The 16,658-nt window shown below is 40.0% G+C and overlaps 1 protein-coding gene across 1 annotated transcript; it reads right to left on the minus strand.

Moving 5' to 3' along the window:
• Window positions 1-12,398: 12,398 nt before the first annotated feature.
• On the minus strand, window positions 12,399-15,931 carry LOC149258417 (uncharacterized). The gene has a single exon (XM_089415326.1). It carries the CDS (start codon window positions 15,671-15,673, stop codon window positions 13,091-13,093), a length of 2,583 nt encoding a protein of 860 aa, XP_089271452.1. The 5' UTR covers window positions 15,674-15,931; the 3' UTR covers window positions 12,399-13,090.
• Window positions 15,932-16,658: the final 727 nt, after the last annotated feature.

Genomic DNA, 16,658 nt, shown 5'->3' on the forward strand with positions numbered 1-16,658 from the left:
AATCATTATAATATACAGATAGTGTGGGGTTTTCAGCTGTAAGCTTTCCCTGGGTTACATATTGTGTTAATGTGTGCATGCGATTGATGTTTCATTGTTTTTGATGCTGCTAAATTGATGATCAACGTAGAGGAGGTTATGTATTATGCATGCATTCCGCAATAGTGTATAATCGGGATAATCTCTGTGAATAAGTGTCATATTATTCAAAATTTCTACATGGTATTAGAAATCTCTGTGAATAAGTGATTAATTATTCAAATTTTCTACACCGCCGGGTGAAGTGCAACTTGACTTGATGAACGAGCGAGTTGGAGACATGGACGAAATGCGAGCTTGGATAGAAATGTGCAAAGGACATAATAATAATGCGCATGAGGAAGTGAAGCGATGTAGTTTATATGGCGTGGGGAGTGTTGGCTCAACCCACCGGCCGACCTATGACTTGGACAAAGGTTGATCGACGATGATGGCAATCTTGCGAAGTATGTAGGGGCGTTCAACACATGGTGGACAAGTCAACTTGGGCAGCTCGACTTGCCCTACCATCCATATATATACAACGAAGTTTTGTAGCGAATAGTCATTCAATTCGAACGAATTCATCACACATACAAGGAAGTGCAAAGTAGGAGGTGAAGCCACAGCAAGAAGGAGGCACAGCTCTATGCGCCCAACCTTGGGCAAGGTCGCACGGTGAACATCGCACAAGTGTTGTATCGGGTGAAGGTGCGGGTGAGAGGTTGCCCGTCGTTCGGGTGAAGGCGCAGGTGGAGACTCTGGTGGGTCGCTCGCCCGCTGTGCAGAAGTAAATGGAGGTGTCTTCGGGTGACTTGGGTAAGTTGCCCACCCACCGTGCGAAGTGTGAAGGGTGACTTGGGTGAGGTCGCCCGCCCATTGAAACGAAGTTCGGTTGAGGAGCGGTTGGCAGCTCGTGTGAGGGCGCACCTGCCCAGCTCGGGCAAGGAACTTTGGTTGGCACACGAAGGTGTGACAAGTTGTAAATTTGGCTAAGTATGAAACTTGGTGTTTCCAAGTATACTTGTGAAGCTTTGTAAATATTTGAAAGTTGATTAATATAATATATTCGGGCAGACTCATTGTTCAGGGAGTTGCCCCTCCCTTTATACTGTGCAATTGTGTTCTTCATGTATAATTGTTGATGATAATGAATGTGTATGGGTGTTCATTGGTATAAAGGAATAAAAATAATACTTAGTTGAGAAACACAAACTAAGTAGGACAAGTGGTTAGGCATAGTCGATGAACATAAGTATTGGTGAAAAGAAAGTGTTCGGTGGTGCCGCACCTCACCAAGAGCGGTTGAAAGACTGTCGCAGGCCTGGGGGCGTGACAGGCGGTATCAGAGCTAATCAAGTAGCTGATTGGGTCGAAATTGAAGCGCTGATACACACCTTGACAGGTGGTATCAGAGCAGCTGATCCAGGTATAGGGTGTTGAAGCTGCTGATCAGAGCAGGGTTGCTCGTGACGAAGTGCAGGTGTGCATACACTTGGAAGTTGGTGACAATGGAAACTGGTACTTGTAGGTGAAGGAAGTTGGTTTCACACAAGTGGAACAAGAATTGCTTCAGTTTGCAGGGTACAGGTGAAGCTGGTGGATGGTTGATACTCGATAACAAAGAAGGAAGAAGGAAGCAGAGATGGCAGGTGAATCTCGTGTTGTATCGGGTAAATCTAGCCACAATGCGACCGAGCCTTTTATAAACAAAATATTAGAAAGAATGGAGGCATTGGAATCTTACTGGACTACAAAGATGGATCTAGTCATGAAGGAACTAGAGGATCATGTGCAGATAAGGGAAGAGTTTGATGAACTCCGGACTCGGCATGAGTACACTGATCTTAAGCGTACACAACTTGAAATTGAATTCAAGGAGATTGGAGAAGCAAGGTATAAAGGTCTGGTAGAGATCTTGAAATTGCAGAAATCTCTTGATGGTGCAAATGATGAGATCACGGTGTTGAAGAAGGCCGTGAGACATAACTCAGGTGGAGGAGTGTCTCATGTGAAAGTCAAGGAATCAGAATTTTATGATGGTACAAGGAGTGCGAAGACTCTTGGTAACTTTCTCTGGGATATGGAGCAATACTTGGAACGCTTGGGTCTATCCGATGATGAGACAAAGGTGAAAGTGGCTACTCAATTCCTGACAAAAGATGCTAAGATGTGGTGGAGAAGACGGATGGATCAGATTGCCAATGGCAGTGCTAATGACATTACTTATTGGGATGATATGAAGAAAGCTTTGCAGGCTCATTTCAGTCCTCAAGATGAAACGTGGGAACCAAGGATGAAGATTAAATTCATTAAGCAGACAGGGAACCTGCAAATATATCAGCGGGAGTTTGCAAGTGCGGTTTTGGAACTTCCTGACATGGCGGAGAGGGACAAGGTGTTCAACTTCATTATTGGATTGAAACCTTGGGCACGCAATGAAGTGAAGAGGCAGACGATTAAAACACTTGAGCAAGCTTTTGTTGCTGTAGACAGGTTGGTGGAGCATTATGATGAGACTTTTGATGAGAGGAAGAAGAATTCTGATAAACCGAAAGAGAAGAAGAAAGATGAAGCTTCGAAGTCAAATGAGAAGACGAAGAAGCCATTGAAGTGTTGGATTTGTGCTGAACCACATACGGTGAATAATTGCCCTTTAGATCGAAAGTGGCTGCGATTGCATAGTCTAATGTGAAGAAAGAAGAACCTTCTGTGGGGATGATGCAGATTCTTGGAGCTGCTGCTGCTACAGAAGTGGTCTCTCAGAGAGATCCTGAAAGGAACAGCTTGGAGTATGTTCGGATGAAGATTGAAGGAATGGAGGTACTTACTATGGTAGATAGTGGAGCTACTCATAACTTCATGAGTGAAGATGTTGCAAGAAGAATTGGGTTGAAATTTGTACTAGTGAAGGCACAAATGAAGACGGTGAATTCTCCTCCTGATTCGGTACTTGGTATAGTTGAAAGGGTGGACACAACACTAGGTGAATGGATCGGGAAAGTCGACTTCACTATAGTACAGATTGATGACTATGAGGCTGTACTGGGGATGGAATTCTTGAAACAATATGATGCTATGATTGTTCCACATTTGAAGAAGTTGTACATTTACGATGGAAGGGAAGATGTACCCATTGGTGTGACAAACCCTGATTGTAAACTGGCAGTGATGCAGATGGAGAATGAGAAGTGCATGGAAGACATGAGTAAGCGGTTGTCTACTGTTGAGGCAAAGCTTACCGAGCAGTCATAGGTTATCATGACACTTTCTGATATTATCTTGGATTTGTCAAGAAGGCTAGAAGAAGTGGAGGATGATGATGATGAGGAAGCTTATGTGAGACCGACTGTCCATGAAGAGGATCGGGTGGCATATCTACAGAGGATGGAGATAGAGAATTCTGATAGATGGATTGAGCTTATTAGTGAGGGTGAGCCTTTAGGCTCTACTCCTACATTTTCTTAGATGACATAGAAGATGGGGCTCATTGTTAGCTGCTCATGGCAGTTAGTCCTTAAAACAGGTTGAGCAGGTATGACAGATGGTGCATGAATGGTTCGGCATTAGCATCATGACATGTTGCAGATGGGATGGAGTTTCCATGGACCTGAACATGGGTGAGACTCTTGGTGAGTCTAGGAAGTGGCAGAATCCGAGATAAACTAGTGAAGGCATAAGGATGGACATTCTTATGATTTGAGCGTGACAGTTGCACTGATCACCCGACTAGTTCAAGTCATGGGGGCTACCAATGTACCAGAGAGATGTTGACATCAGGCAGGCAGGAAGGAGGACAGTTCACAGGATGGGACGACACATGATGGAGATGGTGATTCTACATATGTTGCTGGGATGTTTGTAGTATGTGGAGGAGTCGATATCATGGACCAAGGATGAGATAGTTATTGATGATGATCTTGGTGGATGGCTACCAGGATGAGATGTTGTCGAGGACGACAACGACTTCAGGTGGAGGAGGATGTAAGGACCTGCGGTTCTTGGCATAACTGCCCAGGTGAAGTGCGACTTGACTTGGTGAACGAGCGAGTTGGAGACATGGACGAAATGCGAGCTTGGACAGAAATGTGCGAAGGACATAATAATAATGCGCATGAGGAAGTGAAGCGATGGAGTTTATATGGCGTGGGGAGCGTTGGCTCAACCCACGGGCCGACCTACGACTTGGACAAAGGCCGACCGACGATGATGGCAAGTTTGCGAAGTATGTAGGGGCGTTCAACACATGGTGGATGAGTCGGCTTGGGCAGCTCGACTCGCCCTACCATCCATATATATACAACGAAGTTTTGTAGCGAAGAATCATTCAATTCGAACGCATTCATCACACATGCAAGGAAGTGCGAAGTAGGAGGTGAAGCCGCAGCAAGAAGGAGGCGCAGCTCTATGCGCCCAACCTTGGGCAAGGCCGCACGGTGAACATTGCACAAGTGTTGTATCGGGTGAAGGCGCGGGTGAGAGGTCGCCCGCCGTTCGGGTGAAGGCGCGAGTGGAGACTCAGGTGGGTTGCCTGCCTGTCGTGCAGAAGTAAACAGAGGTATATTCGGGTGACTTGGGTAAGTCACCCGCCCGCTATGCGAAGTGTGAAGGGTGACTTGGGTGAGGTCGCCCGCCCATCGAAACGAAGTTTGGTTGAGGAGCAGTTGGCAGCTCGTGTGAGGGCGCGCCCGCCCAGCTCAGGCAAGGAATTTTGGTTGGCACACGAAGGTGTGGCAAGTTGTAAATTTGGCTAAGTATGAAACTTGGTGTTTCCAAGTATACTTGTGAAGCTTTGTAAATATTTGAAAGTTGATTAATATAATATATTCGGGCAGACTCATTGTTCAGGGAGTTGCCCCTCCCTTTATACTGTGCAATTGTGTTCTTCATGTATAATTGTTGATGATAATGAATGTGTATGGGTGTTCATTGGTATAATCGAACAAGTGGTTAGGCGTAGTCCATGAACATAAGTATTGGTGAAAAGAAAGTGTTTGGTGGTGCCACACCTCGCCAAGAGCGGTTGAAAGACTACCGCAGGCCTGGGGGCATGACACAAAGGGTCCATAGGCTCTATGAGATCATCAACAATGTCTTTCTTAGATCCAGGCATAGAAGGACCTTCTAGAATATCCATCTCATCACTCTTGTCTTCAGGAGGAAGAGGCGGAGGGATGTCCCTTGCTTTTCTAAAGGCAACATCTTCATCGAATGTTACATCCCTAATAACTTCAACTTTCAACGATGTAAACTTTGAAACGGGAACTGATATTGTTACCCGTTTTGTAGAGATAGCAAAAGGTGACCTGATTTTGAAAAGGGGTGATGCAGAACACACATGTTTTTTTAGAACATAGTTTTTGGCACTTCAATTTTTTTTATGTACATTGCATTTTAGAATAGTAGTGATTTTCATGCTGATTTATAAAAGTGGTAATTCTGCATCAGACCTTTTTTTTAAAAGACCTATTTTTTGACTTTAAATTTTCTAATGTATGAAATGTAAATAATTATTTTGTAAATTTAATAATTTTTGAAGTGGTCGTTTTCTTCATATTTTCTTGTTTTTATTTTAATTTTAATATTTTTGTAGTGAGGTTTTTATTGTTTTGCATTTTTAAATTAGAAGGTCGATATTTTGAATTTTCGATATTCTACATATTTATACATCCTTAATTAATTTTTCAATCCACATGAAATAATTGTTTCTAAAAAACAATATTTTTTAACAATAGACATAAAAATAACCATTTTTAACATAAATATAACGAAAAAACTACATGTTTTGATAGTTTTTTGCTAGAATTGACATGCCAAAATCACAATTTTTATATGAAAATTTTAGCTAAAAATGGTTAAATAATAGTTTTTTTTATGCATTTCATGTCAAAAAAATAATAAACCCATAATCGACATGATTGTCGTGAGTTGAAACGTTTCTTAAAAGATTTGGACATCAGAATTAATCAAATAATTCCTGAAGGAGGATCTATAGAGGATCTGAAAAATTTACCGAAAGCTCGGTTCAATTTAATTCCTTATCGTGAAGTGGGCTTAATGACAGTGATGTATTTGAATAAGGAATTTGGAATGCCTTATGTATCTACAACTCCTATGGGAGTTGTAGATATTCCCTGTATGATTTTCCACCAGAGCCTTGAATTTCTTGAATATTTCGAATGCCTCATCCTTGTGCTTCAAATAGTAGATCCATGTCTCCTTGAGAAATCGTCAATGAAGGTGATGTAATAAAGATGACCCCTAAGTGAATGTACGGGCATTGGACCACATATATTAAAATGAATTAGATGAAGAATTTCTTTCGTCTTGTTTTCGCTAAAGAGAGAATGGTCCCCTTGTCTTCTTTCCACTTGCACACCCAGGGCATACTCCATCATGTTGAGCTTGAACATTGGGGATCCCGGAAACCAACTTCTTCAATTTTGGAAGTGCATCATAGTGTAGATGGGCCAGCCTTTGGTGCCACAACTCGCTTTGAATATTTGTATTATGGACCATAGCTAGAAGAGGTCTTCTAGTGGCTTTATGGAGTCCTTGAAACCTAGTTCCCAATGTGAAGGCATTTCTCATGTAGGATTCAGCAAGCCAAGTAAGTACTTTCCCTTTAATAAATGCAACCCTCATTCCTTTATCCTCCAAGGAAGATATTGAAACCACATTCTTCTTCAATCCTGACACATATTATACATCATGAAGCAAAACAAATTCCCCATAGTTCAAATGAAATTTGACAGAACGAAATCCCTTTACGAGATGAGTGGTATTGTCACCAAGAACAATGTTCAAATTTATCTCCCTCTCTACCAAATTAGAGAGAACCTCCTTATATCCAGAAAAATGATGAGAAGTCGTACTATCAACTAGCCAACTATCCCAAGAGTCTGGAGGAGATGAACAAGCTAATGTAGAAATAAGAATATATTCAAATTGATTAGTTACATTGCCTTCATATGTGGAGTTCCTTGGCCATGATTGTGATGATAGCTATCATCACAATCATCGGGGAGTCTCTTCTTCTTTCATTCCTTCTTCTATCATCTCTCCTTTCATATGACTTCTTGTTGAAACCACGGTTGTTGTAGGACCTTGAAGAGTTTTTTCTTGGAGCATCTCTCTTTTCGGGACAATCTCGAGCATATTGACCCTTTCGATGACAATTGTAGCACTCAACATCTCTATCTCGCCTTCTTGATTCCTTGGAATCTCAATTGGATTGAGGAGGTTTTCTTGATTTAGATGGCTTTCCCTTTCCTTTCTTTGCATTCTTCTTCTTTCCTTGAGCAACATAGGCAGAGGGCTCTCCTTCATTTGATCCTTGAATTTTTCCTTTATATATCATCCTTGATTCTTCTTGAGTGAGCTTTCCAACAAGTTCATCAAAAGATGAGAAGTTGTTGTTGTTGCTTATAGTAGTAATGAAGGTTTCCCAAATGAAAGGGAGACCTCTAAAAGTTACAATCACCAATTCTCTGTCAGGGGGAGTTTCCCCAATTCTCTGCAATTGATCTCTAAGACGAGATATCTTCATAATGTATGATTGCACGAATTCTCCTTTGTTCATCTTTGTGTCATTGAGTTGATCTTTCAAAGAGATGATTTCGTTCAAATTGTTGACTTCATACATGCCAACTATCTTATCATACATGCCCTTTGATCTTCTCAAATTTCCAACATACGCAGGTAGATTATCTTGTAAACCATCAACTATAATTTTCTTTACTTTTAACTCACCTTTCTTATCCTTATTTTTGAAAGTCGCGGAAGCATTTTTCGGAGGCCAGGTACTATTCCTTGAATGAAGTCCAAAACATCATTGTTGTCAGCGGTGATCTCCAACCTGACTTTCCATGCAGTGAAGTTAGATGAGTCACCCAACTTTTCATGCTCCTTGAAGGAGGAAGCCATTTTTACCAAAAGATTATTCCCTTCCTTGATCAACTGCTAGAAAATGGATGCTCTTGCTCTATGTCTCTTGGGCTTGTCTTCACCTCAGCTCTGATACCATGTTAATTTTTCATCAATTTGTTCTATGCTGCAACTATTACTTCAATAAAGTCCAATAGCATCCAATTTAACAATTTCACTTCTTCAATTATCCAATAGCAGTAGAGAAATAGTAGATAGAACAATTAAGCAAATGCACAATAAAAGATAGCCAAGAGACAAGAGACACAAATTTGGTCAATGACCAGGGCAAAACCCACTATGGGGAAAACCCTTGCAAATCTTCTTCTTATTAGATTGTCTTCAAATGTTCAGTAGAGAGAGTACATCATCCATATCCAATATCCCAACAATGTAAAGTCAAATCTATGCCAAAATGATGAAGAAAAGTCAAATCTAGTTGACTGTCAAATCTGCAAAAAGTCAACAGCAGTTGACTGCCCTAACCAGTCAAGTCAACAACAATCAAATCATGGACAAATCTGCTCCAATCTAATTCGGTCAAAGCCCAGTCAATGCGGCCTCTTTTGCTGGTCAAGGATCAGTCAAAACAGTTCCAAAAACTTCGGTCAAACCCAGTCAAAAGAGAGAAAGTTTGCTGTTGCAATTTGAAGCCAAACCAGAAAGTCAACTCCAGTCAAACTGCCCATATTAACTTTGTTTTTGGGCCAGTCAACTCGACCTCAAGAAATCAAACTTTTGTAGGTAAAATCAGATCGAGATATGGAGTCAAATTCGGTCAAACTGCAGTCAAACCATCCAGTGGAAAAGTCTGCAGAAAAGACAAAATTGCCTCCAAGATCCTCACGTGTGAAGAGAGAAGAGTTGCCTTTAACCTGTACGAACCAAGTAAACTAAGTTGCACGAAACGGGGAAATGGGTATGAAACGTGCCCCCCTAATTTTGGAAACGAGGAAACACAATATATATATATATATATATATATATATATATATATATATATATATATATTATAGGACATTTAATAAATATGTGCAATCATAAAGCATACATGATACATTCTAATTTATTACATTATGATTAAATTCTCAATTGTCAATGCATAAACTATAAATATCTAAATTTACATCACATTTACTCATGAATGATCACATAATGAAAATAGCAATATCCAAAATCAGCCACGAGAAATTTTTAATTTCTTGTCTTGTGCCTGATTGGGAGTCTCCTCCTACATAGTCGAATGACCTTAGTGCTCTTGATTAAATACAAATTCCATACCCTAGTACCCTAGGTGCTCTTGATTATTGGGAGTCTCCACTGCATAGAGGGCTTGGTTCTTTTGATTAAATACAAGTTCCATACCCTAGTACATGACAAAAGCCAACGAAAACATTGCAATCCCCCCAATCCTGAAATCTTGAAAAACAGATAAGTCTGCTGGATTTTGAATGAGATCTAAAATTATACTTTCTCCATATGAAATCCAATGAGGGTGAAACCACTTTCAAACATCCTGAGTCATTTCATGGTAATGTTAAAAATTTAAGTAAAAGGATGACCTTTATCTTTCATTTTCATCCTTTTACTTTAAGAATTTAACATTACCATGAACTGCATATCAACACTAGGGCCATAGGCTTGAACATTAGGCTGCCCCAATAAATTAGAAGCGAAAAAATTAAAAATAAATAAAAGAAAACGTCAAATGTTAACTAGATACTCTGTCGTACGGCCTGGAAACTCGTTTCCAGCCGTACTGGCCACGTTTCCCCAGCGTGAAATGGGCCAATACGGCCAGAAACGAGTTTCCAAGCCGTACGGTACGAGTTTCCTCATTTCCGTTTCGTTTCCGGCCGGAAACAGACCCCTGGGCAACGTTTGTTGCAACTTAGCAAGTAAATGAAGAGAGAAAAAGAATGTGAGTTGTGTTGATGTCCAAATGAGGCATGAGGTCTCTCGTATTTATATGAATCCATGTGGGTGAAAAGACAAGTTGTTTGAGCTTCATGAGCCTACTTGAAGTTGAAGCTGACCTTGAAAATTTCATATGTGATGGCTTTTAATTCAAAACTGCACTTCTCCTTCTCTGATTTGAGTGATCTTTAGGTCGATTTTGGTCCTCTCGGAAAGAGGATTTTAACACAATAATTATCTCCATCAAATGAGCTGTCCAAAGTGGAATTTGACCCTATTTGCTTCTGCCTACCATAGGGAGACACATTTCTAAGGCAATGGAAGCCATTGGAAGATTGGACTGTTACAAGCAGGCATTCGGCCCTCCTAACTGTTACCAGACTTTCTGAAATGTAGGCAGCCGAGTTTATGGTTTCCTCGAACAACAAATTAGTCAGGTTTTGTGGAGAATAGAAGATAAACTGTCAGTGAATTCAGCCAAATTGTTGGGGTTGGTTCATTTATATTTGCCATTGTTTTATTTGAAGTATTGGCTGTATACTGTACTGGTTAATTGGACAGTCAGTCCTGTTTTACGGTGGAATTGGGGAATACCAAATTGCTGTCATTCCTATAAGTCAATTATTGGTGTTGGATAACTCATTCCTACATGTCAATTATTGCTGTTGAATAACTTGCATTATGTGAAGGAATAGCTTCTATTATATGAGTGCATGCATTTTTTATTGCTATTTTATTGGGAGCCCTAACTTGCAAAGGAAACCCTTGGACGGACAAATTAACCTAGGTCATTACATTATTTGTAATTACCCTTTGCTCCTATATACACAGAAAATCTAGTTTTATGGATCCTGAAGAGTTATTTGTAAACGTGTAATAAAGTTTGCCTTCTTGAAGTGGCATTGTTATTCATTCACTTTTTATTATTCTAAAGGAGTGGCATTACTTTTTTTTATGCTAATTGGGGTTTTGATCCATAACAATATAGGAGTCCTTGTGGTCATCCTAAGGTGGCCATTTGTATACCTAATTTGTGATGCAAAAAGATATATGCTAGGATTCATGTATGGTGGTACAAAGTGCAAATTCCATATACTACATCAACAAATGCATAGTTGTAGTTCAAATAGGTGCTCACAATTGTTTTTATCATGCCAAAAATGTGGATGGATGATGCTGAAAGCATACATTAGTTCATGGGGAGGAAATATTTTCAGTTCATGATATAAAAACATAACTAACTAGTGACATTGTTTCTTAACATTATCATTCCCTATCAGAAAACATCATTTAACTGTTAACATTTGTGTTTTCACTAGCCACATTGTAGGGATGATTCTACTATGATACTATCCCATTGACAGTTATTGGTCATCCATGCATATCAATAAATATCTTTTATTTTTCGATGCTTGCAACTTCTCTTTGAATATCTCTTGTTTTAACTCCTCTTCTCCATTTATTATATAGTCAACAGCTGAAGATTCTATGAATCTATTGCTGCAGGGTCTAGACGGATCAATGCAATCTTGTACAGAACCATATTTTGAATATTCTTTCTCAGCACAAATTCTTCGTATATCTTTTTTCTTTCCAATATAATGTAAGAAATTTGTTCTTGCAACAAAATCCATATGGAATGTTTTTAAGTGGAGACATAACTGCAACAGTGAAGGAAAGAAACTCGATTGCCTAATGGTTATAGGTTTCTACTCAGAGCTAACTTCAAAATCAATTGTTCATATGGTGGCAAAACTCAAAGATTGGTTGTGGAAGTATGCAAAACCTATTTGGATCTAAAAACCTAGAAGGATATATCAGTATCTCTATAGTCATAGTTCAAGATAAGTTCAATAGATATTGTAGCCTTTCATGTGGAAGCAAAATGGATGAATCGTCGGTACATTGTGTTTTTTCGTGGCTGCTAGTATTCCAGGGCCTACCCTTGAAAGAATGCCTGTCTTGGTTGTGATTCTTTCATGATGTCTGCATTGTAGTTAGGTTCAGATACTCTGCCACTCGTGGATGATGGAGCTTCATCTGGTCATGAAGAAACATTTTCAACAATAATATCCATTGGAAAGTGGCCCTTTCTTACGTGACGTTGATTCCATTGTACTTTCCACTTTAGAGGGATATGGCAATATGGATCAAACAAATGGACTAGAGTCTAGACAATTTGATCTAAGTAAGAATCATGGAAAGCTCAGGACCTTTGCATGGCAATGACTGGATGGATCTCTCCACCTCGAAAGTACTGTACATGCGATCATGCACAGAAAAATAATGTGGAAGCAAGTAATTGCTCAATCAGAGATCCTTAATAAACCTCATGAATATCAGAGTTGTGTGAGTGAAAACCGTGAAAATGATTGTTAACAATCGAAGAGTTACTTAGACCAAAACGACAGCTTGAATTTAATAACCCAATTCTCCTAGGAAAAACAGGCACAAAAGCTCTTAAGACTAAAAACTTCATGAAATCAACATGATGAAATGGCAAAGATTAATTGCTTATCATATTTTACCATGACATGAATACCAGTCATTACAATTCCAGACTGGCAATAAATGTTGGTACGTCATATTAATAATTCAAGTAAAAAGCTAGCATAACTTGTCCCTGAACGTCAAGTATAGCCACCACCTGTTTTCTTCATCATATTTACAATAAATTGAACATCTTTTCTCTGCCGAAGAACATAAAATTAGATTTGTGAAGGGCCGGAACTTTGAACAAAGCATTTTTCTCATGAATTGAAGACAAGAATACCTACAATTTGATGTCAAGCTGTAGTACTACAATTGTTGCTGCAAAATTCTAATCTCCCATGAGAAAATGCCCATCTTACACTCAGTTATTTACTATCCTGTGAATGGGGATTATTACTGTATACCCCTTGCTATGGATAATTAAATGGAATGTTTCAAGCACATGGAGTAGGGCATGAAATCACCCAGTGCAATCAAAGTGTTCAATTGAATCCCTAATTTCACAGCTGAAATGTTGCCATCAAAGAATGTGAACCTGAGAATGAGTCTATTCATCTTCATGGAAGTCACCAAACTATAAAATATGGATAACACCCCTACATGGAATCTTGATCTGCAAATCTTTTCTTTCTGATCTTGCTGATAAAGACTAAACCATGTATTGGATGTCTAAAGGATGTAATGACCTATCACAGATTTGAAACTGCAAATAAAAATGTCAAGATACAGAAACACTTCAAACTTGATAATCATGGATGCGTTTAACAAGTCTGGCCTCTTCTTTTCTGTGAAAGAATTGATCACTTTTCTTGATATTATCAGCAAATATAATTGCTTCCCTGAATCTCCCCACTTTACAGAAGGCATCTACAATGGCATTATATGTTCTCTCATTAGGCTTGCATTTTTGTTTCCTCATGTACTCGAGAACATCCATAGCTTCTCCAAACATTTTTAGGCTTGAGTAGCTTGCCACAAATGTGTTGTAGGTGACAATGTCAGGAGCAAGGCCCGACTTTTTCATTTCAGAAAAAATCCTTGAAGCATCCTGCATAAGGCCATGTTTACTGTAAGCATTAATAACTGTGTTGTAAGAGACTACATCTGGCTTCACTCCAGCTGCTTGCATTTCTCTAAGAATTTCTTCAGATTTTCTATATTGATCATTTCGTCCATACATGTTCATCAAGCTATTGTATGTTACTAAATCCGGATTCAAGCCATTTCCTTTGATGGATCTTAATATATCATGTGCTTTTTCAATCCGGTGCAGCCTCCCATAAATCGCAATCATGGCATTGAAAGTACTCAAATCTGGCATGTAACCTCTTCTCTTCAGCTCTGAAAAGGCATGTTCTGTTTCTCTGAGCAAGTTATATTTGCTGTACACAAGCACAAGTGTGTTAAGGAGGATTCTACTCGGATAAATCACGCCTGCATATATATCATCTGTAAGAGTCTTCATTCGCTCTATCTCTTTCCCATTTGCATAAGCATGCAACAATGAAGCGTAGACTGTGTCATTTGGTTTACAGCAGATACTCTTCATCTCCGAGAGAACTTTCTCTACTTGTTCCCAAAGCCCCTCCCTAGCAAGTGCAGCCAACACTGCATTGTAGGTAGCAAGATCAGGACCAATGCCAACCTTCAACATTGCACTGTAAATTGTCATAGCCTGTTTCAACGACCCACACCTACTATATGCACTAATGAGAGTATTAAATGTATCCCGCTCTGGAACAAATCCTGCAACCTTCATTTCCTTGAAGACTTGAGAAACCTCTTCATGCATTCCATTCTGTCCAAATATTGATAATAGGGTATTCCATGTGACAATATCAGGGGTACACCCATTGGATCTAAGCTCATCAAATATTCCCATCATCTCCTCAAACTTCCCCTTTTTCCCATACATGCCGATAAGAGCATTGAACGTGCAGAGATTTGGTTCACAGCCTGCATTTTTCATCTCCGTAAAAATCTCTATAGCTTGCCCATCTCGCCCTGCTTTGTCAAATCCAGAAAGCAAACTTGTATAAGTAAAGATATCGGGATGAATACCTTTACTCAACATGGTATCCTTCAAAGCAACTGCCTCATTGCAAAGGCCAGCTCTACTGTAAGCAGAGATCAGTTCATTATAAGTAACAATGCTGGGAGGGCACCCACTCTTCTCCATTTCTTGCAAAATGTTCAAAGCATCCTCATGTCGCCGAGATTTCCCAAACACATGAAGAAGCGAGTTGTAGGTCACTCTGTTAGGTATGCATCCAGCTGCCTTCATCTCATTAAAGAATCCCATTGCTTCTTCATACAGAGAATACCTGGTGCAAGCACTGATGAGAGTATTGTAGGTATATTCATCAGGACTAATACCTTCAGACTTCATCTCTTCAAAAAGAGCTAAGACCTTGGTCCAATAATGGCCCATCTTCGCATGGACATTAAGCATTAGATTGTATGTAATAATGGTGGGTTTACATCCTTCTTCCTTCATTTTTTGGAACAGAAGTACTGCATCTTTGTATTTCCCATTACGTGCACAAACAGTCATCAAGCAAGTATAAGTATAAACATCCATGGCATACCCTTCGTGTTGAAGATTGTTAAACAGATCAACAGCTGTGGCGAGTGGAGCCCTCCAACCCAAAATGCTAAGCATAACTGCAATTACTGGTCCAGTTGGCTTGTGATCCTCATGTTTCCTCATCCAATCAAAGACTTCCACAGCCTTTTTCCATTGTTTGAGCCATCCCAGCCCTTTTATGATGCTTAATAGGTCTCCCTCTGCTAATTTATCCTTACCAAAATCTAAAATTTCCCCCAAATTTCCATCTTTCTCTACAATGGAGTTATAGATCAACTCACCGGATTCTGAGAGCTCGTTCTTCCAAGGCTTACGCTTCTTCTCGCCATGGTATCTCCCCAGTCTTTGCTTCCTGGAAGTCCTTAAACTTATATCAGAAGGATTTCTTTTACAAGTGTTGGAACCCAATTGAGAACTGAGATCCACAAGCTCGTCTGGAGCATCTTTGATGATTGGCGGAGGCCTGGAGGGGCAGTCCAGAACTAGGCACTTGTTAATTTTCTGTTGGGTTTCGTTGACTGTGGGGTCGAAAGTTGGTTTGGGTGCGCTGTGGTCACGTTGAGGAGGAGGATTGCCGAGAAGCTGTTGGAGGAGAGAAATCACAGGGAAGGATTCGTTCTGGGTAAGAGGATGCTGGACGATGGGTTTGAATGGAGGCGATGGGCTTGGTAACAAGACAGGAAGTGAGATCTTGTCAGCCATTCCTCGGCTTTGGTTTTGCTTTGATATCATCGACGAACACGGGCTGGCTGAATTTCATAAAAACCCCAAATCCCTAGATTATCCTAGATTCGTTTTGGGTGGAAGGAGGCTGGAAGTTGGGTTTAATGGCCGTGATGGGCTTGGTAACAAGACAGGAAGAGAGATCTTGTCAGCCTCCCTCGGCTTTGGTTTTGCTTTGTTATCATCGACGAACATGGGTTGGACGAGATGTAGGATGAATAAGTGAAATAATGAAGAAAACAAGAAATTCAACAGCCAAGACACGACATTGAATAAGAAACTGAATTGGAATTAACAATGAATCTCCGCATTACATTTCATGGGTATTTGATAGTTTTATATCACCAACTATCGTTACATAACTAATTATTCGGTATACAACTGTCTATTTACATTTTAACTAAAGTTACTAATTCGTTGTCAAACTAACAAACTCCACCTTGACAACAATTTTCCCATTCATCATCTTTTCTGCAAGCCAAGAGAAGCTAAACACCACCGCAACTTCTCTACTGTAACTGACTTTGTGAATATGTCTGCACAATTTTCTCGTGTATGGACCTTTTTAAGAGCTACTTTTCCGCCATCGATCACATGTCTCAGAAAATGATACCTTACATCAATGTGCTTGGTTCTGCTGTGATAGGCAGGGTTTGTAGCCAAGTGAATAACACTTTGACTGTCACAAAGTACATTCACTTTCTCCTGCGTTCTTCCAATCTCATCGAGCAGACCCTTTAACCAGATTGCTTCTTTACTGGCATCTGAAGCAGCTATATATTCAGCTTCGGTAGTGGACAACGCAACTGTTTCTTGAAGCTTTGACATCCAACTAATTGCTCCACCTGCAAGAGTAAAGACATAACCTGTAGTAGATCTTCTTTTGTCCAAATCACCTGCATAGTCAGCATCTACATATCCGCAGACTGATCCTTCACTACCATTAAAGACGATGCAATGGCCACTTGTGCCTCTTAGATATCGAAGCACCCAT

This window comes from Pinus tabuliformis, chromosome 6 (assembly GCF_031772625.1).
Source record: "Pinus tabuliformis cultivar Carrire ecotype Pingquan chromosome 6, CPIR1, whole genome shotgun sequence".
NCBI lineage: Eukaryota > Viridiplantae > Streptophyta > Pinopsida > Pinales > Pinaceae > Pinus > Pinus tabuliformis.